The 27731-nt window shown below is 33.2% G+C and overlaps 1 protein-coding gene across 1 annotated transcript; it reads left to right on the plus strand.

Annotated features, from left to right (window-relative positions):
• On the plus strand, positions 1–27251 carry LOC124896214. Its single transcript, XM_047407743.1, has 2 exons — positions 1–102; positions 26727–27251. The coding sequence occupies exons 1-2, from the start codon at positions 1–3 to the stop codon at positions 27249–27251; spliced, it is 627 nt and encodes a 208-aa protein (XP_047263699.1).
• The last annotated feature ends 480 nt before the right edge of the window (positions 27252–27731 follow it).

Here is a 27731-nt window from a genome sequence, read left to right on the forward strand (position 1 = left end):
ATGGATGTTGCTTCTGATGAAGAAATAGAGCGTCTCTCAGTGGATGTTGCTTTCAATTTTTCAGGACTTTTACCTTCAAACTTAATTGATATCATTGTTGATGTAAGCTTCTACTAAATTCACTTTATCATTTACATGTATTTTACATCAATGTCTGTTAGTATACTAAAAAAATTGCAACTTCACTTTTTATATATTTTACCAATGAAGAATTCTTTGTCAGCCTATCTTTCTTTAAATATGTTTATCGTGAGCTAATTCTTTCCTCTAGGGCAAGAATTATAGAGGATCTATCAAATCATTACAGAACAAAATAGTGTCGACTCTTATCCATAGGGGCTAGTTGTTTCTTTGTGGGATAAGTCTTGCCTATAGGGCAAGAGTTATTGAGCATTTGTTTAATTAATAGACAATGTGGTAGGATCAATTCTTGCCCATGAGGCATTACTTGTTTCTATGGGCGCTCAGCCTTTGCGTCTATGTCAAGATTTATAGATCATCCACTAACTTAGTAATATTATGTACAAATGATGAATGTTGAAGTCAAATATGCCAATAATTGGGTTTTTTCTGTTAAGTTTGTTTAACACTTTAATGTAACAACTTTGTTCTAATTTTGTAAACTGAAATGACTTGAGAATTAGCTTACAATGAGGTATGATTCAGACTATTTTTCATATAAGCTTCAAAGTGTCTGTGTTGGGCCAGTGACAGCTTATTTGCCTGTTTTGTGCATGTTTTTATGTGCTGCCAAAGGTGTTAGTGTGATCTTTTATTCCTTTTGTTCTTTTTTATTTTGGTCAGAAATCATCTCTATAAGATTCTAGCTTGGCTATTTGTGCTTTTTGGTCGTTTTCTCCGGTCATTGTGCTTATAAGCCTCCTGTTTCATGTTCTTTACATTGTCAGTTAAGGCTAACTTTGAGTGTCTATACATGTATTACTATAATCCTCTCATTTCCAAATAGTGGAAAATTTGTGTGGAGGAGAAGATAGAGAAAGATGGGGAGTGGGGTAATAGGAAAACAAGTCATTGATTGTACGTAATGGAGGTAGCTGAGATGTTACCTATGAAAGAAAAATATGTTTGAACTAGTCAATACATGCAACATTTTAGCTCTATAGTGTTAATTTTATTAGTTGGATAGTTGGATACTATCCTTGGAGCAATATCAGATCTCTTAGAGTCGATACACCTAACGTTTTGCTTTTCCTATCATATTGAGAGTTAATCCACGTATTGACTGATGAAAAATTGATAGTGGATTTATCTTAGATAATTTAGGTAGATGCAGGTGATATATTCGAATGGCAGAGCTAATAGAGCTAGAGTAGGAGCTACAACAACTATAGCACAACACTTTTCTTAGTATTAAAATCTTTACATGACGAGTTATAGAAAATTTGAAAGAGGAAAATACAAGTGTGAATTGATAAGTGGTGAGTCTATTTGATTGATATTTATTGTCATCCCAAAGTACAATTAGTTATTAAGTTGTATACGGTCTTATTCATCACTTAATTTGTAAGTAATTCATAGTAACAATTGAATTTGTATAGTGTTGTAGGCTAAGGTCCATCAAATAATGAAATAAATAATACTAACCCACTTTATAAAAGCAATGTAGGTTAGTGACAACTTGTTTGCCTGTTTTGTGCATGTTTTTATGTGTGTCCCAGATACTGTGCTGGCAAAGGTGTTAGTGCGTTACTTTATTTATTTTGTTCTTTTTTATTTTGGTCAGAAATCATCTTTATAAGATTCTAGCTTGGCTATTTGTGCTTTTTGGTCATTTCCTCTGGTCAATGTGCTTATATCCGACCCTAGTGATGGGTTGAACTTACATACACCTTGACGAATATTCCATTTCTGTAGGGTCTCTGTCAACAACAAGTACTGGGCAACTCTATCCACCAAGGCTAGAATAGATAGTAAGAAATCACCTAATATTTTTGTTTTTGCTGGATTTTAGACATGAGACCTCGTAGTTCTCAAACACTTCATTGACCACTCGACCACAGTCCCACACCCTTACCCTTGAGTGCAACAAGAAAATGCTTGCTCTTGTAATTATTATTCTTTTGATATTTGTGTTTGAATAACCAAAAAATGTCACAGGTCAATAATCTACGTAATGCAATGAATCTCAAAAGAGTGTGTTTAGTTTGGTTTACAGACTTGAATCTGGAGAACGTCTAGCTTTAGAAGGCTAAAAACTGAACATTTAGTTGTTCACCAGTTATCGTTAAAAAATTTTCACAAGGAAATTTTATGATTTTATTGAGTGTATTAAACCTGTTTTTCTGTTTTGGTTTAATTTATATTCAGTTGTTGATTAGTTGAACTATGTTGAATTGCTTCTATGAATGACAACATGTTAAGGCTTCATTTACATTGCGTAAGCGTACAGAACTAGAAAAGTGAATAAAGAAGTTAGGACCTACTATTAGTAGAAGAAGTTGATTTTGTTCATTTGTGTGTGAAGAAAAGCGATTAGAGAAAGGAACACCGTGAATTGTTGCTTGTACTTATCTATAACTTTGCAGGACCTGTAATGAGAAATAAAAAGTGGAATCACTGGAAGCTTATTGAGTTAAGGTCTTCATTTTCAAAAAGAGTGAGAAAATCATGTAATTGGGCAAACTATTTGTATTTAATGTACATATTTGTGATTTTTGATCCTTTTCTCCGCCATTGTGTTTGTAAGCCTCCAGCTTCATGTTCTTTACATTGCTAGTATGCTAACTAGTTGGATTGGTTCCAATTATTACTTAATTTACATACATATAATAAACACTTAATAGTAGGTTGTTGATTTGCCACTTTGTAATTACTGCTTAGCCGTTTAGGAGAGAGCTGGCTTTGTGCACATCTTCTCCAGCTTACCCTCAACGGCTCAACTTGTTCTCCAGTGCTTGCTGAAGTAGAGAGAAAAGTTGGGCACTTAATAATGGCTCATAAAATTGTTTCTAGTCTTGCCTCTAGAGCAAAAGTTATAGATCATCTGCCAAATCAGTAGTGTCAACTCTTGCCCATGGGCCACAACTTATTCATTTATGATCTAAAAGTCTTGCCTTTTGGGCAAGAGTTAGAGACCATTTACTAAATTAATAAAGATTATGCTAGAGTCAAATCTTGCCCATGGGGTATAACTATTAGTTGGGTGGACTTTGTGTCACTCTGTATTTCTTTAATATTGAATATATCTGTATTATTTTACTGTTCAAATCATAATTCAGTGTTAAGTTTCTAACTTACTTTAGTAATCGTTCTTTTTTTTTTACAATTTTCATGCAGAAGGTGACATCTTCTATTAAGACTCGTCTTGACACTTCTTTAGATGGGATTATAAGCTATATTATGGTAATTTTTACATTAGATTTGTTACTCAATAGAAACAACATCATTATATCAATAATTGTGTTGATTGTGTTGTTGACATTATTAATTTTTTTTATATAGTCTCTAGAATCAAAGTGTGATTCTATTGTGGAGCTTATTTAGGAATTACATAAACCATGTGACGGGCAGGAGTTGGCATTGCGAATTTCAAGGGGCTGAATGAAATGCAAGAACAAAATGTGCCTATTCTTGAAGATGAAGTCAAGTTTGAAACCAATTCTCAGATTTATGCCAAACTTCAAAGTGGAGAAATTGATCTTTCAACACTTCATGATGACTTGCTTTCTAGGAAAAGAAAGCGATGCAAAGTATCAGATGAAGATTATGGTCCTAGTTTTATTCTAATAACTTCAACGCCACCTGATATTTCTATCATATTTCTATAAAAGATGAATTTTGTACCGCTGAAGACGTGAAAAATTCTTAAGAGGATTTAAGTTTTTCTTTTATTTTTTTTATGATGTTTAAAGATGGTCACTCATGTTATAATTGACAGTGTTTACTTTCAACTTATTTGCCACGATTTTTGCTTATCCTTTTGTAAATTGTTGCATTATTTTTTCTTGTTTTATTTTTCTCGTTAGTTTAATACTTGCTCTTTCGACTTTTTGATATCAAATTTTTCGATTTTGATCTTTTTTACTTGTGAGTTTATTTTTGTCAAGTAAAGTTATATAAAGGTCATGATATATTCTCTTTTTTGAGTTATCAACTTATGTTAGAGTATCTCATAAGTTAGACATAGTGAAATGGTGTAAATTATTTCACATACATTAATTTTTTTTAAAAATTCCTAAGATACATTTTGTCTCTAAGGAAAGAACTACACAATATTCAATTAGTTAGACTTAGTGGAATAGCATAATTGTTGTTCCTTTGATGTCTAATTCTTGCCTCTAGGGCAAGAATTATAGATTATTTGTCAAATCATTGCAGACTAAGACAATGTCAACTCTTGCCTATGGGGCAGAACTTGTTCTTTTGTGATTTAAAAGTTTTGCCTCTAGGGAAAAGGTTATAGATCATTTGTCAAATCATTACATATTACAGACTAAGGCAATGTTAACTATTTCCCATGGGGTACAACTTATTTATTTTTTGTGATTTAAAAGTCTTGCCTCTAGGGCAAGAGTTGTAGATCATCTGTCAAATTATTACAGACTAAGGCAATGTCAACTCTTGCCCATGGGACACAACTTGTTCTTTTGTGACTTAAAAGTCTTGCCTTTAGGGAAAGAGTTATATATCATCTGTGAAATCATTATAGATTACAGATTAAGGCAATGTCAACTCTTGCCCGTGGGGCACAACACGTTCTTTTGTGATTTTAAAGTCTTGCCTCTAGGAAAAGAGTTGTAGATCATATGTCAAATCATTACAGACTAAGGCAGTGTCAACTCTTTCCCATGGGGCCCAACTTGTTCTTTTGTGATTTAAAAGTCTTATCTTTAGGACAAGAGTTGTAGATCATCTATTAAATCATTATAGATTACAGATTAAGGCAATGTCAGCTCTTGCCCATGGGGCACAATTTGTTTTTTTATGATTTAAAAGTCTTGCCTCTAGGGTAAGAGTTGTAGATCATCTGTCAAATCATTACAGATTAAGGCAATGTCAACTCTTTCCCATGGGCCACAACTTATTCTTTTGTGATTTAAAAGTCTTGCCTCTAGGGCTAGAGTTGTAGATAATCTGTCAAATCATTACAGACTAAGGCAATGTCAACTTTTGCCCATGGGGCATAACTTGTTCTTTTGTGATTTAAAAGTCTTGCCTCTAGGGCAAGAGTTGTAGATCATCTGTCAAATTATTACAGACTAAGGCAATGTCAACTCTTACCTATGGGACACAACTTGTTCTTTTGTGATTTAAAAGTCTTGTCTTTAGGGCAAGAGTTATAGATCATTTGTCAAATCATTACAGACTAAGGCAAAGTCAACTCTTGCCCATGGGGCACAACTTGTTCTTTTGTAAAACTCTTGCCTCTAGGGCAAGAGTTATAGATCATCTGACAAATCATTACAGACTAAGAGAAAGTCAACTCTTGCTCATGGGGCACAACTTGTTCTTTTTTTATTTCAATTCATTAATATATCATGTTAGCATTACCTTTTAATATATAAAAAAAATTAACATGCTAAGTAACTTTTAGGAACAATCAATAAGAAGGTATTGGGTTAAATACTTCATCACAAGTTAAAACTTCAAATAAATAAGAAGACATTCGTGATTGAAAGTCAAAAGTACTTGTTACTAACTAAAATATGGGATCAAAGAATCCTATGATAACTACTATTTTGATCCAACTTCTCGAATAAAAAGTAAAACTAATCATGTTTTTTTTTTATTTTTCTTTCTGTATCTTCTTGCATATGGATGAAGGATAGGAGTATAGTGACAATTTGATCTGTTGTGCTCGATTTTTTTGCATGTCGAACATCTATAATATTTTCTTGAAGATTCTGTTCTGCAAGGATATCTGGTTGTTTGTTTTCTCCCAAGTAGAACTTTCATATCTCGGGGTTTTGTGATCAGATCCTTTACAAAAAATCTAGTTGCATAAATGGGGTCTACCTGTAAATAAAATTATAAATAAATGATAATTTATATTTATTGTAATCTTGAAAGCTATAGAATGCTATTAAGAGAAGAGAAGAGAAGAGTGATTCAGTCATCTATTTACAGGAGCAGAACCAATTATACAGAGCTTCAGTAATCAAACAAATAGAGCACAAAATCACAAAGAATCACACATCTAACCTATAAGCTGAATCTCAACTATAGAAAACCTTAGATATACAACCAACACTAAATCACAAATAAACATGTTTCTAGTATATGAGCAGATAGTCAACTACACAAAATCCACGATCAAACATCTAATATCAAATCATAAACAATCACACATCTAACCTATGGGCAGGCATCCGCTATAAAAATAACTAACATCCAATGCACATGTTTGCAGTTTTTATATATGTGGCCAATGCACATGAGGTTTGGAGTGCCCTTATAGGCATGAGATGCCAGAGGCCAGGGAGCTGTCATAATAAAACATTAAGGACCATTATTATGGGTATGTGCAACCGAATCTTTATCTTGTTAATTTGAATATTTTTCGTGTTCTTAGGTGCTCATATGACTATTTTGATATTTAATCTCCTGATGTCAAAATGTCAATATATGCAGGCAAGAGTTATAAGTCATTTGCCAAATCATTACAGATAAGACATGTCAACTCTTTCTCATGAGGCATAACTGTCTAAGTCTTGCCTCTAGGGCAAGAATTATAGGTCATCTATCAAATTATTACAGACTAAGGCAGTGTCAACTCTTACCTATGAGGCATAACTGTCTAAGTCTTGCCTCTAGGGTAAGAGTTATAGGTCATTTTCTAAATCATTACAGACTAAGGCAATGTCAACTCTTGCCCATGGGGCGTAACTTGAAATGTATGACAGAATCTGAAGAAGCTAAAATCTCACTTGAAACTACTGAATAACACACATTATAGGGTGATTCTGAGAGGGTTGTTTACTTCAGAGATAGGTTGCAAGTGATACAACATAGTTTATCAACTCAATACTCTAATAGTATAACCTTGAAAGTAAAGGATGCACTGACTATTCTTGAGTTTTATGCCATTGGTATTACTATAAATCTTTTATGAACATTGAAAGTATTTTAGTGCACCTCCACAATATGCAACCTAGTATGTTATATGTGTGTAAATTGACACTTGCTTTCTGTAAAATAAAGAGCATAAGCTGCAATGAGAACATAAGCATAAGTTAAAACTCATCACTAGAGCCTCTACTCAGACAAAAAGCAGTTCATATACAAATTTAGGGCGAGCACTAAAAGTTTCACCCTAAAAAAATACCAAAATTCTACAACGCTGGAATAATAAAAGCAAGAAAACCATTTTAGTGCACTTCCACAAAGGGCAACCTAGTATGTTATACATGTGTACGCTTCCACAATAGGCAATCTAGTATGTATACATGCGCGTGCAATGACCTTGCTTTATGTAAAACCAAAAGCACATACATTCTACCAAATGCAAATTGTTCATATACAACTGCAAAAATTGAGCGAAAGATGAAATTTTTTAATCAACAACAAACTTGAGCAAATGCAACTTGATAATCGACAGTTGAAACTAATTAAATTAGGAAAAAATTGCCAAAGATGTTCATCGAAGCAAATGTAAAGAGCACAGAGCAAACTTTATGACTTATGAACACAATTTGAACAAACAAGTAGCATCATCAAGTCAACAAAATCACAGCAAAAACAAACTTATTTATAAATGCAAGTAAAGCCACAGAACAAAACAAATTAAGAATTATGACGAACAGAAATCTCAAAAGACAACAACAGCATCATCAACATACCTAGTGTAATCCCATAAAGTGGAGTCGGAGAGAGGGTAGAGTGTAATCAAAATTACCCCTACCTTATTCCAACTCATAGGTAGCGAGGATGTATCCAATCGACCCTCTGGATCAAGAGAAAAACAGTCCAAAGCAGCCCAACAAAAAAGTAAAGGAAGTACAAGGAACAACACATAGTACTAACAGAAAAGTAACTATAACAAACCCCACTAATACCAATGGCACAAATCCTCATCATCTTCTAACAATTCCTCCTCATCTTCTAATGCTAATTATACCATTAGTTTGAAATACTTGGAACTAATTTCTTGTACCACCTTGACCTTATACGTTTGGCCTTACCAAAAAATATTGCGATTAACGTTAACTCCCATATTAATGCCCCTCAACAACTCAAACATAATTATAACTGCAATAACGAACTCCCCAAAACTTGTTGAACACAATTCCTCAATGAAAAATATGTTACTACAATAACAGCATAGCCCAACTTCAGCTTACGTTCACCTCCCCAAAAATTAAATCAATATGCTAATTATATAACGAGCTAAAATTACCACAATGCATCAATAAGCTAAAATTACCACAATGCATCAATAAGCTAAAATTACCACAATGAATTTTGATGATAAAATTCATACCTGAAGAAACCTTACGGTTAAAGTCAATTCTGCGAACATGTTTGAAAGTCGATTATGCGAATTTGGAAGAAAGAGCGAAAGAAAGAGATTTAACAACGAATATATTGGAGGAGGGGTAATTTCATCCAAAAAAATATGACTTAACAAGTAAAGGCTATTTTAACAAAACATTTTTATTTGGGGCTAAAATTTGAAAGTCACCCTAATTTGGGTCTATTTTTGAGAATAACCCGAAGAAGCCTATCTTTTTCGTCCTTATGGCTAAGATCAAGTGTAGTATTTGTTTTTACTAGTTTAACTGTACAGATCTTACATGTATAACGTTTGACTATTTAATATAAATAATTTTATCTATTATGAAATTTTTTTGTGAAGTATAAAAAGTTCAACTCACTTTTCAAAAATTATATATTTTAGTGTAAGTGTTTGACACCTAATTTTTGTCCTCTGCGACTGAATTTATTCCAAAGTTTCTTCAATATTAATAAAATTATAATATTTATTTTATCAGAATAAAAGCTTTTTAAAATATCTATCTAGGTAATCTTTCCATTTTAAATAGCAATTATATAGTTTCGTATTCAATTATATGAAATTACATAATTTTGCTACTTAATTATTTATTTTACGGAATATTAAATTTTAGTCGTGGCTTATCTTGAACATTAATTCAAACTGTTTAAATCATGATTTAGTTATAATTTGTTCTCAAAAATAATTTATCTAAAGGAATATGTATTTGATTTTATCAAACTAAGAAACTTGAGATTGAATTAGTCGTTAATTTATTTCAAGTCTTGATTCAATTTAGTCAATTTATAAAATTGACCACAATTGCAATGCAATTGATCAATTGATATCCAATTTGGTTAATATTTAAATAAAGTTGACTAAAATTTTAGTGTAAGTTTGTCATTTTAAAAATGGCCAAATTTCTACCCCTTTCTCATTTTTTAAAATTTTGGGCCACAAGCCAGCCCATTCCCAACCATGCCCATTCCTTTCAAAGTTTTCAACAGCCCACAATTACATAGCCCCAATTCACTCTAAGGTTCAACCCCTTCTCAATAATACTCACCAGCCGACCCAATTAGCCTCCTGACTCGACCCATCCCGATTCTTTTAAGGGAAAATTTCAGAAATAGCAACTATAGAGTCTTGATTGTAACTTTTATAGCAACAGTTTCAAAATTATAAAAAATAACAATATGTATTTTGTATTTGAGTAAACTGTTGCTATTTAAATACATATACAATTAAAGATTCTATTCCTAATTTAACTCAAATCTGTTTGAGTTTAATAAGGAAAAATGGTTCCTTAATTTAAGGGACATTTAATCTTACAGATTTCTTAACCTTTTAAAACTCTTTTTTTTTACCACAACCGTTAAATTACAGCTACTAATTCAAATCAAAAACGGTTTTCATAATCAGCATCTCAATTCAAATCCAAAATATAGATTCAAATCAAAATGTTTTCCTTCAAGTTATTTTTTATGCTGATCGACTGACATTTTGAAGAAAGGATTAAAAATACAACGGTACAATTACAGGTATTGATCATCAAACTTAATTCTATTTGTGGTTTTACTAAAATAAAAGTGCAAAGATTGATGAAGAAATTGTAATAAATTAGTGTAGCAGTCGAAGGTTTCAAAAAATTGGAGATCATATATCAATTTTCTCAGTTGTCAAAAAAGATTATTTAAATCGATTTTTTCTTTTCAATTTCAAATTTGTCCTTATTGTTCTGTTATTTGAAAGTTGAGATGGAATTTTTATCATTAATTTTAAATTTTAGTCTAGGATAACTGGTGTTCGACTAATTTTTTTTCTTTTTTGAATTCATTTTGCAGTTTTGTATAAACGAATTAGTTGTTGTTATAGTACGTATTTGATATTTTATTTTATTTTTACTATTTTTTTGTGTTCTGGAGATTGACAATGAAAAACATACCTGTTCTTGTTAAACACTCTTATAGATGGACATATAAACAACATTATGAAGATTACATATGTTTCCAGCTATATGTATTTATAATATACAAATGTGGTACTTTTATGTGTTCACTGACAGTTTCATATGTTTCCAGCTGTATGTATTTATACTATACATATGCAGTTTGTCTATACGAATTAGTTGTTTTATATAGTACGTATTTGAGATTTAAACAAACTTGATTTTATTTGTGATTTTCATAAAATAAAATCACAAAAATTACTGAAAAACTTGTAACAAAATTGCATAGGAGTAGTAAAATTTAAAAATCTGAGATCGTATATCAATTTTTTCGATTCTAAAAAAAAATGGTTTGATCAAAATTCTTTTTTTAAAATTCAAAGTTATCTGTGTTGTTATGTAATGTAAAAATTGAGATACAATTGTTATACGTTAAATTTGAATTTTAGTTGATGATAACTAGTATTCGAATAAAAGATTTCTTTTCATTGAAATTCTTTTTACAGTTTTGTATATATGAATTAGTTGTTGTATATAATACATATTTGATATTTAATTTTATTTTTACTATTTTTTGTGTTTTAGAGATTGACAATGGGAAGCATACCTGTTCTTGTTAAACACACTTGTAGATGAACATATAAACAATATTATGAAGATTACATATGTTTCCAGCTGTATGTATTTATAATATACATATGCAGTACGTTTATGTGTTCACTGGCAGTTTCATATATTTTCAGCTCTATGTATTTATTATATACATATGCAATATTTTATGTATAAAAATCATGTATTCTTATATGTATTTTTTTAATATGCAGGACATATATTTTCTTTGACATGTGGTATACTTGATTCTGAAAATGATGCATCTTGGACTTGGTTCTTTAGGAATCTGAAGAAAACATACGGTGAAAGAAAACATATAATGAAACTACAAGCATCATAAAAGTTGTTGGTGGTGTGTACAATGATGTACCACATTATGCATGTATGTGGCGTCTATTGGAAAATGTACAATAATATTGTTGTAGTTTAAATGTTGCAGTTATAGTTTAAATGTTGATTTGTTCATGATGTAGCTAATGTCAAAAAATAATTGCTTCATTTTTCACTGATAGTTATATGATTGTAATTTTTTATAAAAATATTTGATGTTATTGAACTTGTTATAGTTAAATTGTTGCAATTTTTTTTACTGAACTTGCTTAACTTAATTCATTATAAATATATTGTACAAGACATAGAACATCATTGATTTATACCTAAGAAACTGGAAGCCACACTTACCAAATTTTTAATCTGAAAAAATATATATGAGAATCTATTAAGTACCTATGTCCATCTATAAATACTAAAAATAAGTTAACATACCTTTATGTATTAAATAAAAAATACATATAAAGACATATCAATTACGTAATCAAAACTTTAAATACATATGTTTTTTTAAAAAAATATATGCATTGATCATACATAAATATGCATTATTCATAGATATATATTCATAACTGAAAAAAATCTATGGATAACTCATAAATACATATGCATATTTGCTTAAATACATATGTATATATGGTAAATTAATGCTATTGTTACAAAACATCTTGTACTGATTCTACATTAACAAAGACTTAATACGATCTTCAATGTCGTTGACCGTATGACATTCTATATGTGGAGAAAATTTGGGCAATACTCTTTCCATGTATATCTGATCACGCAACACCTATACACCACAAAAATACAATTATATATAAAAACAGTGACATATGTATTTATAATATACATGTTACAGTTTCATTATATAATATATCATAAAATTATCCTATGTATTTTGTGAATACATCACTGTTTCAAATATAAATTATCAAACATCAAAATACAAACATTGCCTTCCTCTTAGGAATATCAAATACAAGTGAACAATAAATATAAATATTAGCAATAACAAAAAAAAAAACATATCTAACCAATAACAAATACATTTCAAATATTTCAAACAAATCAAATACATATGTATTTTATTTATACATAACTGGTACAAAAATTCTGCTTATCAAGAAGAAATAAGTACATATCATAGTCAAAATCTAATGAATAACAAATACAACTTAACATAAATACAAATCTTAGCAATATGTATTCATAAAACATATCTAAACTGTGGCATGTATATACTTTACATTTAAAAGCAGTGGCACTTTGTATTTACAGAATACATATTATACTTATATTACAACATATAGATATCTATTTTATGAATACATGAATGATCCAAATTTAAGTAACCAAAATATAATACAAATACATATCAATTTCAAATACAAATATCTTAAATATAAATAAATATCAAAAATATTTTAAATATAAAAATTATGCTTATGAAGAAGAAGTAAGTATATGTCATTGTCAAAAACTAATGAATATAAAATACAACTTAACAACAAAAATAAATCTTATAAGTGGTTGCTATTGATTCTTCTTCTAATGAAATCAAAACGTCTATATTTACACTCCTCCTTTATCTTCTTGATCATCATATGTGGTTGTGGTATTGCTTGATTTCAAAGTGCTTCATTCTCACTTGCCATATATGCGATAGATAAGTGAAGCTAAAACTGCCCAAACCAATTTTCTACTAATCTTGCCAACTACGTGTCTTGCCATTCTTCAATAGCCGTTGCACCTCCCTAGTGTTATGCTCATCCATTCCAGTGTTGTATTTAAGCATTGCTGTGAAAAAGAACAGGCAAATAATAAATGCTTATATAATATGTAACTATCATTTTGACCCCCCCCCCCTTCCCATTTAGTCAATTTTTAGTTCTGGTTTGCACTTTGTTATGCATAACCAGCCAACTAATGAAGTTGTGCTTGGAGATATTTGACTTATTCTTCAATGTCCAAGTCTCTCCATTTAAGCCCCAATTTAATTTCTCTAGCACTAGAAGTTCTCTTTATTTTCTACTAAGCACATAAATCTCTAACTACTCTAAAACACTACTAGCAGATATTGAATCTAAAGTAAACTTAAACATAACTAAAAAGAAACGCATATTTGGTACAAGTTCTTCAGCAAATTTCTCACTATAATTATACTGAAACCACAAAAATTATAAAGTTTGTTGATTAATACCTGTACTTGCACAGTTGTATTTTTAAATTTGCTTCACAATGGTAGTCGATCAGAAAAAATTAACTTTAAAGAAAACTTTCATCCGACTTCTTTTTTTCATCGATTTTTAAATTTTTGTGAATTTTGGGGATGAAGATTTTATCAATGCTTTTCGTTTCATGATTTTTAAGTTTTTACAGAATTCCTACGCTGCTTCGATCTCAACTCTTCAATACTAGTAGAACATAAGTTAACGTCTTCATCATGTGTTAAACCAAGATTAAATGATGGAATTTCATCGGAAACTAGATTCATTGGTTGAATATTTCTAACTGAACTACTACTATTTGCATATTCTGCAATTACAATGAAAATCCAAAAAATACAACATGAAAAAAAATTCAAAATATCACATAATCTTCACGTAAATTTCAGATCCGAACATAAAAAGAGAAAGAATAATTTTGTGTAGGTAAAAATAAAATAAAATCTTTGAATCAAAATAAACTACCACTAATTCTTCACTCTATCATTTTCATCTCTCGTTGAGTAAAATCAACTGTTTTATTTACAGTAAAAAGTTAAGTTTTTTGAAAAATCAAAGACAAAAAAGGTTACCATATATAATTTTGACAGTGTTCATGGAAGATTACAAGATTTAGAAAGAGAAAGAGAAAAAAAGAAGTGGGTGAAAGAGTCATCAAATCTTTTTATGTGCTCTTTTGAATGTAAAATCACAGACGAAGGTTCAAGAAAAATGGCGACAAATACAGAAAAAAATAGACCAATTCGCAGAAGAATATTAAAAAAAACCGACGACAAAAAAATACATACAAAAATTTATATGAAAAATATAACATGCATTAATTCTAAAAATAAACTTACCTTAATAGATGGAGAGAGTTTTTATCAAGATCTTGAGAGAAAAAAATGATATTTGAAAAAAAAAATCAGGGAAATGAAATTGGTAAAGTAGCGTGAATATAGGGTAAAGTAAAAAAAATGATTTAAAGACACGCGCTTCTAAAAAAAAAGGTAAAATATTTCTAGTTTTGTTATTAGTTATAATTTTGAGAAACTATTGCTATTAGTTGTAATTAATGTCTTAAGGTTGCTAGTTTGTGTAATTTTTCCTTCTTTTAATCCTTCTTCTCCACAAATAGTCAACAATAATGCTAAATGACATACATAACAACGACAACACCAGCGTGCAGCTAGCAATAATAGCGATAAATAATAGCTGCAACAACAGCTCAGCACCAACAGACCAGTTCGTACAAAATTCACCTTGTCCGCATTTAAAATTTAAAAAAAAAACTCTTTTCGAAGTTTCTCAAGTACCTCTCTGTCCCTCTCCCCCCTCCCTGGCCAAAACCAGTCCCAAAATCTCTTATAAATACTTATTGAAGAACAAGGTGAGAGGAAGAGGATTCTTTAGAGAAAAAATAGGAATTCGAGAGGAGCATTCCTCTAATTCCATGTAATTGAGAAATTCGAGAAGAAAATAGGTATTCAAAAATCAATTTCGGCAAAAAAAAGATAAGTTCTGACGAGTCAAAATTGGCATTGAAAGTCTGTCGTCAAGGTTTGATGCCCCAGTTCCTGTCCGGAAACAAGTGAATGTCTCACCCTTCTGCACCCGATATGTTGCTTTCAACTAGTCTGTTTTCCCCTCGCATTGAATTGAGGTAACTCTGTTTGAGGTCGCATATGAGAAATAATTAAAATGGCCTTGCATGAACCTACGTACACATATGTGTTTGATATTTGGATTTGAAGCTTAAAGTTCAAAAGTTTTCTCTTTTTCTTTGTATGTTTTGGAGTATAAGAGCGTTTAAAAATAAGCATCGAGTTGTTATCGGCATTCTATTCTCGCGCATTTGTTTAAAAATAATGAAGATTGGATAGTGATTAGATTATTTGTGTTAAGGATTCCCCAAGGATTCTTTGATTCGATCGAAGAGGGGATGAAATCATTTTTAGTAACGTGATGAGCTTAAGTTTGCTTGATATCTATTTTGGTCGATTCCTGTTGAATCACTTTAAAATTTTTCATCCATAACATTTATTTCCCGCAATTGATTGGTGTTGTCGCTTAGCCTCGTCATGTCTTGATGTGTGTTTTTAAAGCCAATGCAACTTTAGAGAATGACTCTCATTGTATACGACCATTTTCGGCACGTTGATGTTTTCTTTTTCTCTCTAAACCATGCAACCTTTTCTGTATGCATGATTCTAGATATAAAATATATGTATATGTATATGTGTCTATGTCAAGAAGGCTATTCGCAGGATGCGGTGGGGTAGGGCGACAGGGCCAGACGAGATTCTAACAGATTTTTAGAAGAGCACTAGTGGGGCAGGTTTGGAGTGGTTAACAAGATTGTTTAACATCATGTTTAGGGTGGAGAAGATGCCGAAAGCATGGAGGTAGATTACGATGGTTCCATTAGATAAGAACAATGGAGACATTCAGAGTTGCAACAACTACAGAGGCATTAAGTTGTTGAGTCATACTATGAAGGTTTAAGAAAGAGAGATAGAATTGAGGCTGAGAAGGATCGTGAATATCTTTGAGAATCAGTTTAGTTTCATGCCAGGTCGCTCAACCACTGAGGCCATTCACCTTGTGAGGAGATTAGTGGAGCAGTTTCGAGAGAGGAAGAAGGACTTGAACATGGTGTTTATTGATCTCGAGAAGGCATATGACAGAGTTTTGAGGAAGATTCTGTGGAGGTGCTTGGAGGCTATAGGGGTGACTGTGGCATACACCAGGTCGATCTAGGACATGTATGATGGGGCGAAGACTCATGTGAGGACGACAGATAGAGATTCAGAGCAATTTTCAGTTCTGATAGGGTTGCACCAAGGATCAACTCTTAGTCCATTTTTATTTGCCTTGGTGATGGATGTTTTAACGTGACATATTCAAGAAAAGGTGCCTTTGTGTATGTTATTTGAGGATGATGTGGTACTTATTGACGAGACTCATGGAGGAGTTAATGATAAGTTAGAGATTTGGAGACAGATGCTTGAGTCTAAAGGATTTTTGTTGAGCAGAACCAAGACTGAGTACTTGGAGTGTAAGTTTAGTGATGTGTTGCAGGAGGATGGGGTGGTGGTGAAGTTGGACTCTCAGGCCATTCAGAAGAGGGAGAGTTTCAAGTATCTAGGGTCTATGATTCAGGGTAATGGGGATATTGACGAGGATGTCACTCATCGTATTGGGACAGGGTGGTTGAAATGGAGGCTCGCTTTGAGAGTCTTATGTGATAAGAAGGTGCCCCCAAAGCTTAAAGGTAAGTTCAACAGGGTGACAGTCCGGTCGGCTATGTTGTATGGAGTAGAATGTTGACCAGTTAAGAACTTCCACATCCAAAAATTAAAGGTGACGGAGATGAGAATATTGTGATGAAAGTATGGACATACTAGGAAAGATAAGTTGAGAAATAAGATTATTCGGGAGAAGGTGGGAGTTGCTTCGGTGGAGGAAAATATGAAGTGAGGTTACATTGGTTCGGGCACGTGATGAGGAGTGGCTCTGATACTCTAGTGCAGAGGTGTGAGACACTAGCTGTGGATGGTTTTAAGCGGGGTAGAGGTAGATCGAAAAAATATTGGAGGGAGGTGATTAGGCATGATATGAAACAGTTACAACTTACGGAGGACATGACCCTTGATAGGAAGGTATGGAGGGAGCAGATTAGGGTAGAGGGTTAGGGGATGGGAGTGCATCGGTAATAGTAAGGGAGCATTTTTCTGTGTCTGTAGTTTCTTATTTGTGGTGTTGTTTGATGTCTATGATTTTGGTTAGATAGTTCTTACTATTATCTTGTGGTTGTAGTATTATCTTGTTGTTAGCGGTGTTAGTTTATTTTGCATATTGTACTAGTTTATATGGACTTATCTTTTGTGTTTGTTATACTGTTATCAGTTCTAAGTTGGGGGTCTATCGGAAACAGCCTCTCTACTTCACCTGAGGTAGTGTACACTCTACCTTCCCAGACCCCACTATTTGAAAATACACTGGGTATGTTGTTGTTATGGTTGTGCTCCAAAGCAAGTAACTTGATAAATGGAAGCAAGAGGCAGTGATAACAATGCTTGATGGGTTAGTTAACATTGGGCATTATATTTTGTCCCCTGTATCTTTTAAACCCGAATTTAGTTTTACTTTTTAGCCTATTATCTCGACGATTCTTCTCTTTTTTTTACTTTAATAAAGATTTGTGATAGATGATTCAATATTAAGAATGTTTAATTATGCTTGAGTTTTTCTTTAATATTGACAAAAAAAAACTAGTATCATCTTAAGTAAGAAGATGTATTATGTTGCTTTTGGTTTTCCTTTATTGACTTGTCTTTGAACGGATTTTAATATATTTTTTCCTTTAACATGCACTCTTTAATGAATCCAAATGGACTCTCCTCCTCAACAATGCCCCCCCCCCCCCCCCTTTATCGAGTCAAAACTCTTGCCAAGTTTACAAGCGGATTGAGATACATGTTCGAAGGAACTGATACAGTATTGGTATACAACAGATATATGCAAATATATAGGACTTACAAGTCAAATATTACTGGTATACTCCAGTATATGGCTTATAACAACATTTGAGGCGGGGATATCAGTTCTTATACACTGATATAAAGTGTATTGCAGAAAAAGCAGCAGTACTATTTTAAAGTCGAATATACAGTTGGTATGCACTGCAGAAATGGACCTAAAATCCATAAAGAATAGGCCGAAAAGTTGGACCAGATTTGATAAGGGCTCAATCTTAACTCTTTTCTCTTTAGTTTTCATTTTAACTTGTTTATTTGTATTTATTTTTACATCTTAATTAATAATCTAGATAAATCCCCTTAGATGTCACTATTTTTATTTATCTTCATTTTTTCTCATTACTTACGTGAATATTTCTATCCACTTTATTATTTTAAATAAATAAATAAAATATATGTATAATCTTCTTAAAAACAAGCTTTAGAATCAAGACGACTCTCTTTTTGTTTACATATCAATTAATCTTATTTCGGCTAAATAGATTTTTTCCTAAAAACATAAAAGAAATAAATTTTCTTTCTTCTAAAAATAAATTTTCATATGATTGATTGAATTTTCCTTATTTATTTTGGTTTAGTATTTCTCCTTAAAATCTATTTTTATTAAAGTCAAGATTTTAATTAAATAGATTTTCCTTTAAAAATGACCCTTTCCCTTAAAAAAAAAATTGATTTGCCTTAAAATTATATTACTAAAATTTTTGCTCAAATACTCCTTTCAAAGTCAATTCTTTTATCCTAAAAATAAACTATTTGGACATGAATGAAATAAATTTATTTTTTAAAACTGCTCAATCAAGCTTGATATTTTCATAGAAGATCGACATTTTCGTAAATTTAGTCACCCCTTTTGAGTTAGTTAAAAACGATCTTTCAGTGAACCATTTTTAAACGGATGCTCCTAAGTGCCTTAAAAACCTTCTTAGGGTGTTGATTGAACCCTTACTCAGTTTCTCTAATTTCAAAGATTTATTTTTGTTTTTGAATCTTTAAAATCTCTTTAAGTTTTCTTTATATTTTCTATAAAAATCAAGTGGCGATTCGATAAATTTTTTCAAAGTTATTTCCAAAATTTCGTGAATTTTTTAAATAGTTTGAAAAAGTCGAAACCATTTTCTTTAAAATGAAATTCAAAGGGCATAAAACAGAAATGACGACTCTGCTGGAGACTTAACTAGGTTCTAACCAAATATGTGTACTAACTTGTTTGACTAACTATTTGGGTTTGTAATATTTAAACTGTTCGTTTGTTTATGTGTTTAAATTTCCGCAATCTTAAATTGTTGCATTTTATGACATACTTTCATATTCAAAATATATAACTTTTTGGGATTTCGTGGATGTACCGGCCCCTATTGTTCAATTCCAAATCAAGTGTTGGAAATACGACATTTTATTAGCACGTTAGGCGTTTGATGACTGTTCGTATTTCCAAAACCAAGTCGTCCGCTTGGGAATCTGGTCCAAACAAACTCTAGATAAAGCAAAACCAAAACTCTCTTTTAGTATAAGCCTAGGACGACTCAATACCCGAGGGGGTATTGGGCCGAAACATGACCTATGTCTATTGACCACGAGTCAATCACAGATGTATCATATTTATGAGTTGAAGGAGTATATGTTAATTAATCTAATTCATTATCCTTTGGGGTAGGGAGAAGGCCGGGAACATATAGACAATAGTGTTTTCTTCTTTTATCCCTTTCGTGAGACCTTGTTCTTTTTCTCATGTTATTTTCCCTTTTCCCAAAGATTCTATCCCTTTTCATGCAACATTGTAGTCTTTTATGCCCTTTTTATACATTTGTTAATATTTTAGGGATAATGAATTGATTTTAAAAGACATATACTCTGTTCAAATCCACTAAGCCAACCCTTGGCTCAAAAGGGTTATCCAATTAAGACACGTTTATTATTTTATTGTTGTGTAATATAATTGTCTTATGTGATATAATTGTTTTATGCACTTATGTGCGTTGTTGAATCAAGCGTAAATTGATCTACTCTTCAATAAAGTTTTAGAAAACCTCCAGGCCAAATATACGTCTACCATCCAAAGTCCGCGCAAAACATTACAGGTCTCAAGTCTCCCAGAAAAGTCCTCAACCAGTCTTTCACTAACTTTTTTTAAACACATTCCAAGTTTTTTAAAAAAGATCGATCATGGATTCAAGAACCATTCGACTGAAGAGACGAATAGTGGAGTTAGTCTAAGTAGAGGGGATGTGCAAAATAGAGACCAAAAGAGTGGTTAGGAATATCAATCAACTTGACAAGCAAATTGCTAAAGTTAAATAATAAATTACACAGGAAAATAAGAATTTTGAGCATAAAACTGAAGATTCGGCTGAAGGCTATGATAAAGAAGGCGTGCGACAAGCCTTACCTTCAGATGCGAGGGAAAAGTAGAGTTGAAATATCAGTCATACCTCCCGTACAAGATCAAGATATAGAAGAAGCAGAATGAAGCGGGAATTTCCGTATCTATCTAGGACCTATGCATTGGTCTTTATGTTGATGTTTTCCTAATGTAATGAACTCTAAATGAGATTTCCATGAAATAAAGTTTTATCCTTGCCTATTTGAACTACGTATGGCTAGATTTCTCCTTTGTGAGATACGTAGATAGTCTTTCACCTCGGACTCTATCATTTAAAATTATTATATCTCGCTTTGTCAAGGAAAGTCATATGGGTCTAAAATTAGAAGACCTAGAAAAAATCCTATCAAGACCCATTTATCAAATAATCAACGGACAAAGTCCTACCCATTAATTTCTTTCAAGTCGATACCCATCCGTGGATCAATTTACCTAAGATGAAAACAACTTTACGTGTTTACTTTATGTTGGATATCTTACATTACATACCACCAACAGGATCTAACATATTTGCCTTTGGAGTTGTTTTTACTTTATCAGGTAATCAAGTAAGTAGAAATTGATCAGTGTTGACAAAAAAATGGATGAACACCAATACTTCACTAGATCTAAGGCAAATAAAAATTACTCCCTTGACCATCGCCTAGTTGAATAGGAAAGAATGACTGGCAATAGCAATGATAATGCTCTTACTAAAATTACTGTTAGGAATGGTGCGATAACGGTACAAGGTGATATGATCGCTGAATTAACCAGGAGAATACGTGAGCTTCAAGAAGAAGTACAATGAGCAAAAAACATGACTAATTTGGCCATTGCCGCTAATATGACCGTCTTGGATAACCATGCGCTTCCACTCCTATTTCCTTTCTTAGCTCTCCCAATAGTGGAAATCAACCAAACTGCATACCCTTCACTTTTATACCTAGAACTCTGGCCAATCCCATCAATCCATCGTGCCAAACCTATATTCCTCCCACATACAATACCAACTGCGAAAATAATCCAAATGTTTACCATCCTAAAAACTTCACTCCAAATGACCAAAAGACCTCCACAAATGCCTTGACTTCCCAAAATACTCACCCTATTTTCAATCTCAATTCCAACGTTCCCCAAAATCCAGTTCCCCCATACCAAAACTTTGCTCATACCACTCCAAATCCTTAGATAACCCAAAATATACTCACGTCACTATCTATGCTACTGTAATACATACATCTTACCATACATTCCTCTAAAATTTAAAAATTAACCACTATAAGAAGATAAAGAAAGAGTGTAAGGCATCTGAAGACAAACATGCTAAGAAGTTACTGATGATAAGGAAAGAGATTGCTAGGATGAATAAAACACATGGTTTGCCCAATTCAACAGGTTTCAGTTATGATGACCATTGCATTAACCCTGACTTGAACTTGCCTGAATGATTTAAAGTACCTAAGCTTGAGACATTCAATGGTACTAGAAACCTATGACCCACTTGTGAGGATACTGTGACCAAATAGTAGACGCTGGTAGAAATAAGGCATTACTGATGAGACTCTTCAGTCGAAGCATGAATGGGGAAGCGTTAGAATGGTTTGCTTCACAAGAACTAAAGAAGTGTTCTGAATGGAGTGCTTTAGCCATAAATTTGGTTGATAGATTTGCCTACAATGTAGAAATAGTTTCTGATCGATATTTTCTAAACCGCATCAAGTAAAAGTCTAATGGATTCTTTCATGAATATGTCTATCATTGGCAGAAAGAAGCAGCAAAGATGTGACCTCCTATAACAGAAGAAACAGTCATTGTGTTTACTCAAGCTCGAGAGGGAGAGTTTTATGATAAAATAATATCAATAGTTCGTTCTACCTTTGCTGATTTGGTAAAGATCGGTGAAACAGTTGAGGAAGGACTCAGGGCAGGAAAAATCAACAAAACCTCTGCACAACTTAGATCTTTAGGATTCCCAAAGAATAAGAGAGAAGATATGTCTTTCGAATCCTCTAGTCCAAACCCAAAGTCAAAAAAATCATTCGAGTTCATTCTGGGAAAATCCCATCACCATCTATATACCCCTCAGCTCTACAAAATCCTCAACCTGTGTTTTATACCCAACCTAGACCGCAAGCTCCACAACTAAATTTTTCTACCAATCAATTGAATTACCCACCTCCATTGCCAAATTATCAGCCCACTTATTCAGCTCCACTCCCAAATTTCCAAGCCTACCAAATAGCCCCAGTTAACCAGAATTAGCATCAAGTCCCTCCCCATACTTACCAAAATATTCTTTATACAAATAAAAAAAAAAGTCACCAGAAGTTTCATTGTTTTGGCTGAAACTAGAACTCAACTATTTGAAAGGCTAAAGAAAGAAGATCTCATCCAACCTATCCCACCAAAATCTGCCAATGCCAATTCTCAATTTTTCCATGACAATCAACATTGTGCATATCATTCAGGAGGTGTTGGACACACAACTGAGGATAGTATTAATTTGAAGTACAAGATTTAAGATTTGATTTATCAAAAGATAATTTTGCTTCAAACAGTGTTGCCAAATATTACCACCAACCTGCTTCCAAACCATTTGGGGGCAATAATTAGTATGATAGAAATAGATGGTGAGTGGGTGTGAGCAAGTTTATAATGCAGGCTAGCCCGAAAGAGATAGATAAAGTGAAAGATATAGAAAAGATAGTTGTTGTCTTAAGTGTTACCGCAAAGCCCAAGTTGTAGAATTCATAGCACCTCGTCAATCTTTTTCCTTAGTGCTCGAAAGAGAAAATTTATGGTAGAATCCACTGCACTGCAAGGAATGACTAGATCTAGGAGATGCTACACTCCGGGGGAGCTTGCCAATGATGTATACAAGAAGAGTGCTCAAAAAAGGCCAATCACTGAAGGGGAAACCAAAGAATTTTGGAGAATAAAGCAGCCGAAAGAGTACTCTATTATAAAACATTCAGAGAATACCCCTATTTAGATTTTTATTTGGACATAGCTTATGAGTTCGTAATATCATGGACAAGCTCTGCTAAAAGTCTTTGAAGAAGCATACGTGCCCGTAGGCATATGTATTGAAAATTTGGTGCCCATGATCAGTAGAGTGGTTGGAGCCTATTGCATTAGCTTCATAGGATATAAGTTATCCTTCAAAGGAGTGATTCATAACAAGGCATTATATATCACTATCAGATGCCAAGATAAGATCGTTAGCAGGGTATTGACTGATGATTGACCAGGTTTGAATATTTTTCCATTATCTGTTCTGACTCAGTTGAACTATGATATAGGAAAAATACATCAAAACACAATAAATGTAAGAGATTTCTATGGGGTTCAAAGAAACACTATCGCGGAAGTCAAGTTGTGTCTTTAAGTGAGGCTTGTAGAATTCCTGGTCGAGTTTCAAGTGATGGACATTTCTATAAGTTACAATTTGCTCTTATAAAGGTCTTGGATCCATACAGTAGGAGCCGTTTCTTCAACATTATACCATTCTATAAAATTCATCTTAGAAAATGATGAAGCAGTCATCCATGGTGAAGAAAGCCATCTAAATCGCCTTAATGGTTGTATTTCTGTAATTAAAGAAGTCCCAAAAATGAGTGATTTTTATACGATAGAGATCGTGGATGAAGATGAGAAAGACCTAATCCCCTTATGAGCCAATGTCATCGATCTACAAGATACTGGCCACTGTTATGCTGAGATGCGGTTTTGAGCTCGGATGCGGCTTAGAGAAAAACTTGGATGGAATCATTGAACCTGTTGTGATCCCAGAAAAGTTTTTCAAATATAGGTTAGGCTATATTCCAAGTAAATAAGGTGAAAGAGAGACAAGGAAGGAAGGCCCAGAATTAGCAAAGAAGTTACCTACGCTCTACCAGTCATTTCCTGTATCTATAAAGCCTACAAGCAATGGTTTTAAGGATGGAATAGGGAACTTGTTTGAAGTGTGTGACGCTATTATAGAGGATTTCCCTGAGAAGACCGAGATCAAGAAAGATGAACCAGGGGAGAAGCTGTCGAATCAGACTTCCACTCCAATCATGACTCCTCGGTTGATGTGGTAGATGAAAAGATGAAATTTAACTCTTGCAAATTTAGTGGTAGTTCGAATGAGGATTGATACCCACCTTTTAAGTTTTATTTACCTCATTTTTGCTTTATATGTTTCCCAAAAGGCTCAGACCGCACTAGTGCGAATCATAGCCAGCGTTTGTAACGTTTTAAGTTTCAATGAAAGCCTTCCTTATTGCAAAAATGTTTTCCAGTTACTTTTATTGAATTATCTATAATATAACTTATGTTGATTATGATTTCAGTAATAATAATTTAAAATCTGTCAATGTTATGTCATGTCAAAAACTAAATGAGCAAAGCAAAGTAAGTGATGATGAATGAGAGGACTGTGATGAAGAAACAATGACCCGGGACTGATTCTCAGAGGAACTAAAAGATTTTGAGGATCGAGAAAAACCCAACCTAGAGGAGACCGAGGTTGTTAATCTAGGTGATGACGATGAAGTCAAAGAAGCTAGAATTAGTGTCCATCCTACAGAAGCACAAAAAAAAGAACTCATCGGGTTTCTTGCAGAATACATTGATATATGTGTTTGGTCCTATAATGGCATGCCATGATTGAGTACAAATGTTGTATTGCATAAGTTTTCAATTGATCTGGGGTTCAATCCTGTGAAGCAAAATTTGTAAAATTTAACCCAAATCTAAGTCTAAAAATCAAGGAAGAAGTCACTAACCAGATCCAAGCCAACGTGGTTGAGGTAATATTGTATCCAAGATGGCTAGCCAACATTGTTCCAGTACCGAAGGAGGATGGAAAAGTCAGGATTTGTGTCGGTTATAGGGACTTGAATAAAGCCAGCCCTAAAGATAACTTTTCATTACCTAACATCCATATTCACTGACAACTATGTGAGGTATGAAATACATTCATTCGTGGATTGCTTTGTCGGGTATCATCAATTACTGATGGACGGAGAAAATACAGAGAAAATGGCCTTCATCACACCCTGCGGTGTTTATCACTATAGGTTGATGCCATTCGGTTTCAAGAATATTGGTGCTACGCATATGAGATCCATGACAACCATATTTCATGATATGATCCATAAAGAGAATGAAATATATATGGACGATGTGATTATCAAATCTCTCAAGAGTTCGAACCACTTGGCTCATTTGGGAAAGTACTTTGATCGGTTGTGGTAGTACAATTTAAAGTTGAATCCTATCAAGTGTGCTTTTGGGGTACCAGCCGAGAAGCTGTTGGGTTTCATAGTTAGTAGAGGGGATATTCAGGTTGACCCCTCAAAAATTAAGGCAATCCAAGAACTGCCTCCTCCAAAGACGAAGAAGGAAGTTATGAATTTCTTAGGGAGATTAAATTACATCAGTATGTTCATAGCCCAGTCAATGGTTATTTGCGAACCAATCCTCAAGATATTAATGAAAGATGCGTCAAATAAATGGACTGAGGAAAGCCAACGGGCTTTTAACCGGATCAAAGATTATTTATCCAGTCTACTAGTACTAGTTCCTCCAAGAGAATGAAGCCCTCTGTTTTTGTATTTATCGGTTTCAAATAATGCATTTGGATGTGTCTTAGGGAAACATGATGAAATTGAAAAGAAGGAAAAAGAAATTTATTACTTGAGTAAAAAGTTCACTCCATATGAGGCTCGTTACACGCTATTGGAAAGAACGTGTTGTGCATTAAACTGGGTGGACCAAAAGCTGAAGCATTACCTGAAGTTATATACAACGTATCTCATCTACAAAATAGAATATTTGAAGTACATATTCTAAAAGGAAATGCCCACAGGGAAATTGGACAAATGGCAAATGCTATTGAGTGAGTTCGACATTGATACGTTACTCAAAAAGCAATCAAAGGGCAAGCCCTAGCGAATCATCTGGTAGAGAATCCAGTTGATGAAAAATATGAACCACTCTTAACTTATTTCCCAGATAAAGAGGTATTGTTCGTAGGAGAAAACATTACTGAAATATACCCGGGTTGGATATAGTTCTTTGATGGGGCGATCAATTTCAAGGGTTCAGGAATTAAGGCGGTCTTAACATCAAAAGTTGGTGAACATTATCCGATTACGCCAAACTGCATTTTCCATGCCCCAACAACATGGATGAATACGAGGCTTGCATTCTCGGCCTCAGACTAACCATTGATATGAATGTTCGAGAGCTATTAGTCATTGGAGATTTTAATCTATTGGTTCACTAGGTTCGGGGTGAACGGCCAGTAAAGAAACCTAAAATCACACTATACGTCGAATTGGTACAAGAATTATACAGAAGATTCAAGAAAGTGGAATTCAAGTATGTTCCAAGGATACAAAATAAGTTCGCCGATGCTTTGGCCACTATATCCTCCATGATTCAAAATCTAGAACAAAGCTATATTAACTCGTTAGAGATAAGTTTAAAAAAACAACATGCACATTATGCACAAGTTGAGGAACAACCAGATGGAAAGCCATGGTATTTCGATATCAGGAGGTACTTTGAAGCTGGGGCGTATTTTGAAGATGCAACTGTCAATCAGAAGAAAATGATCCGTCGGATGGCTAATAATTTCTTTTTGAATGGGGAAGTCCTTTACAGGAGGACCCTAGATTTGGGATTTCTGCAATGTGCAGATTCTATTGAAGCTACAAAATTACTTGAAGAAATTCACGCCAAAATGTATGGACCTCATATGAATGGGTTCACTCTAACCAAGAATATCCTAAGAGCTGGATATTTCTAGATGGCCATGGAAAGCGACTGTAACAGGTTTGTGAAAAAATGTCATAAGTGTCAGATACACGGGGATCTGATCTGAGTCACCCCATATGAACTTAACCTTATGATCTCGCCCTGGCCGTCTGTATCCTGGGTATGGATGTTATCGGCCAATTGAGCCACCAGCTTTGAATGGACACAAATTTATTTTAGTTGCTATTGATTACTTTACCAAGTGAGTAAAAACTGCATTATACAATGTGGTAACCAAGAAAGTAGTAACAGATTTTGTTAAGAACAACTTGATTTGCCGATTCGGGATACCCGAGTCGTTTATCACGGACAATAGAGCAAACTTGAATAGTCATTTGATGAAAGAGATATGTGAACAGTTTAAGATCACCCATCCAAATTCAACTGCATATTGCCCTCAAATGAATGGAGCAATAGAATTTGCAAATAAGAACATCAAGAAGATCTTACGAAAGATGGTCGATAGTCAGGG

The sequence above is a fragment of the Capsicum annuum genome, chromosome 2 (genome assembly GCF_002878395.1).
Source record: "Capsicum annuum cultivar UCD-10X-F1 chromosome 2, UCD10Xv1.1, whole genome shotgun sequence".
Classification (NCBI taxonomy): domain Eukaryota; kingdom Viridiplantae; phylum Streptophyta; class Magnoliopsida; order Solanales; family Solanaceae; genus Capsicum; species Capsicum annuum.

What these genes read in the sequence shown, in the direction of transcription:
- LOC124896214 (XM_047407743.1), top strand. Translation starts at nt 1, where the DNA reads ATGGATGTTGCTTCTGATGAAGAAATAGAGCGTCTCTCAGTGGATGTT. An exon ending in TAATTGATATCATTGTTGAT is followed by an intron (nt 103 to 26,726) that starts GTAAGCTTCTAC and finishes TTGGTTCACTAG; the next exon opens with GTTCGGGGTGAACGGCCAGT.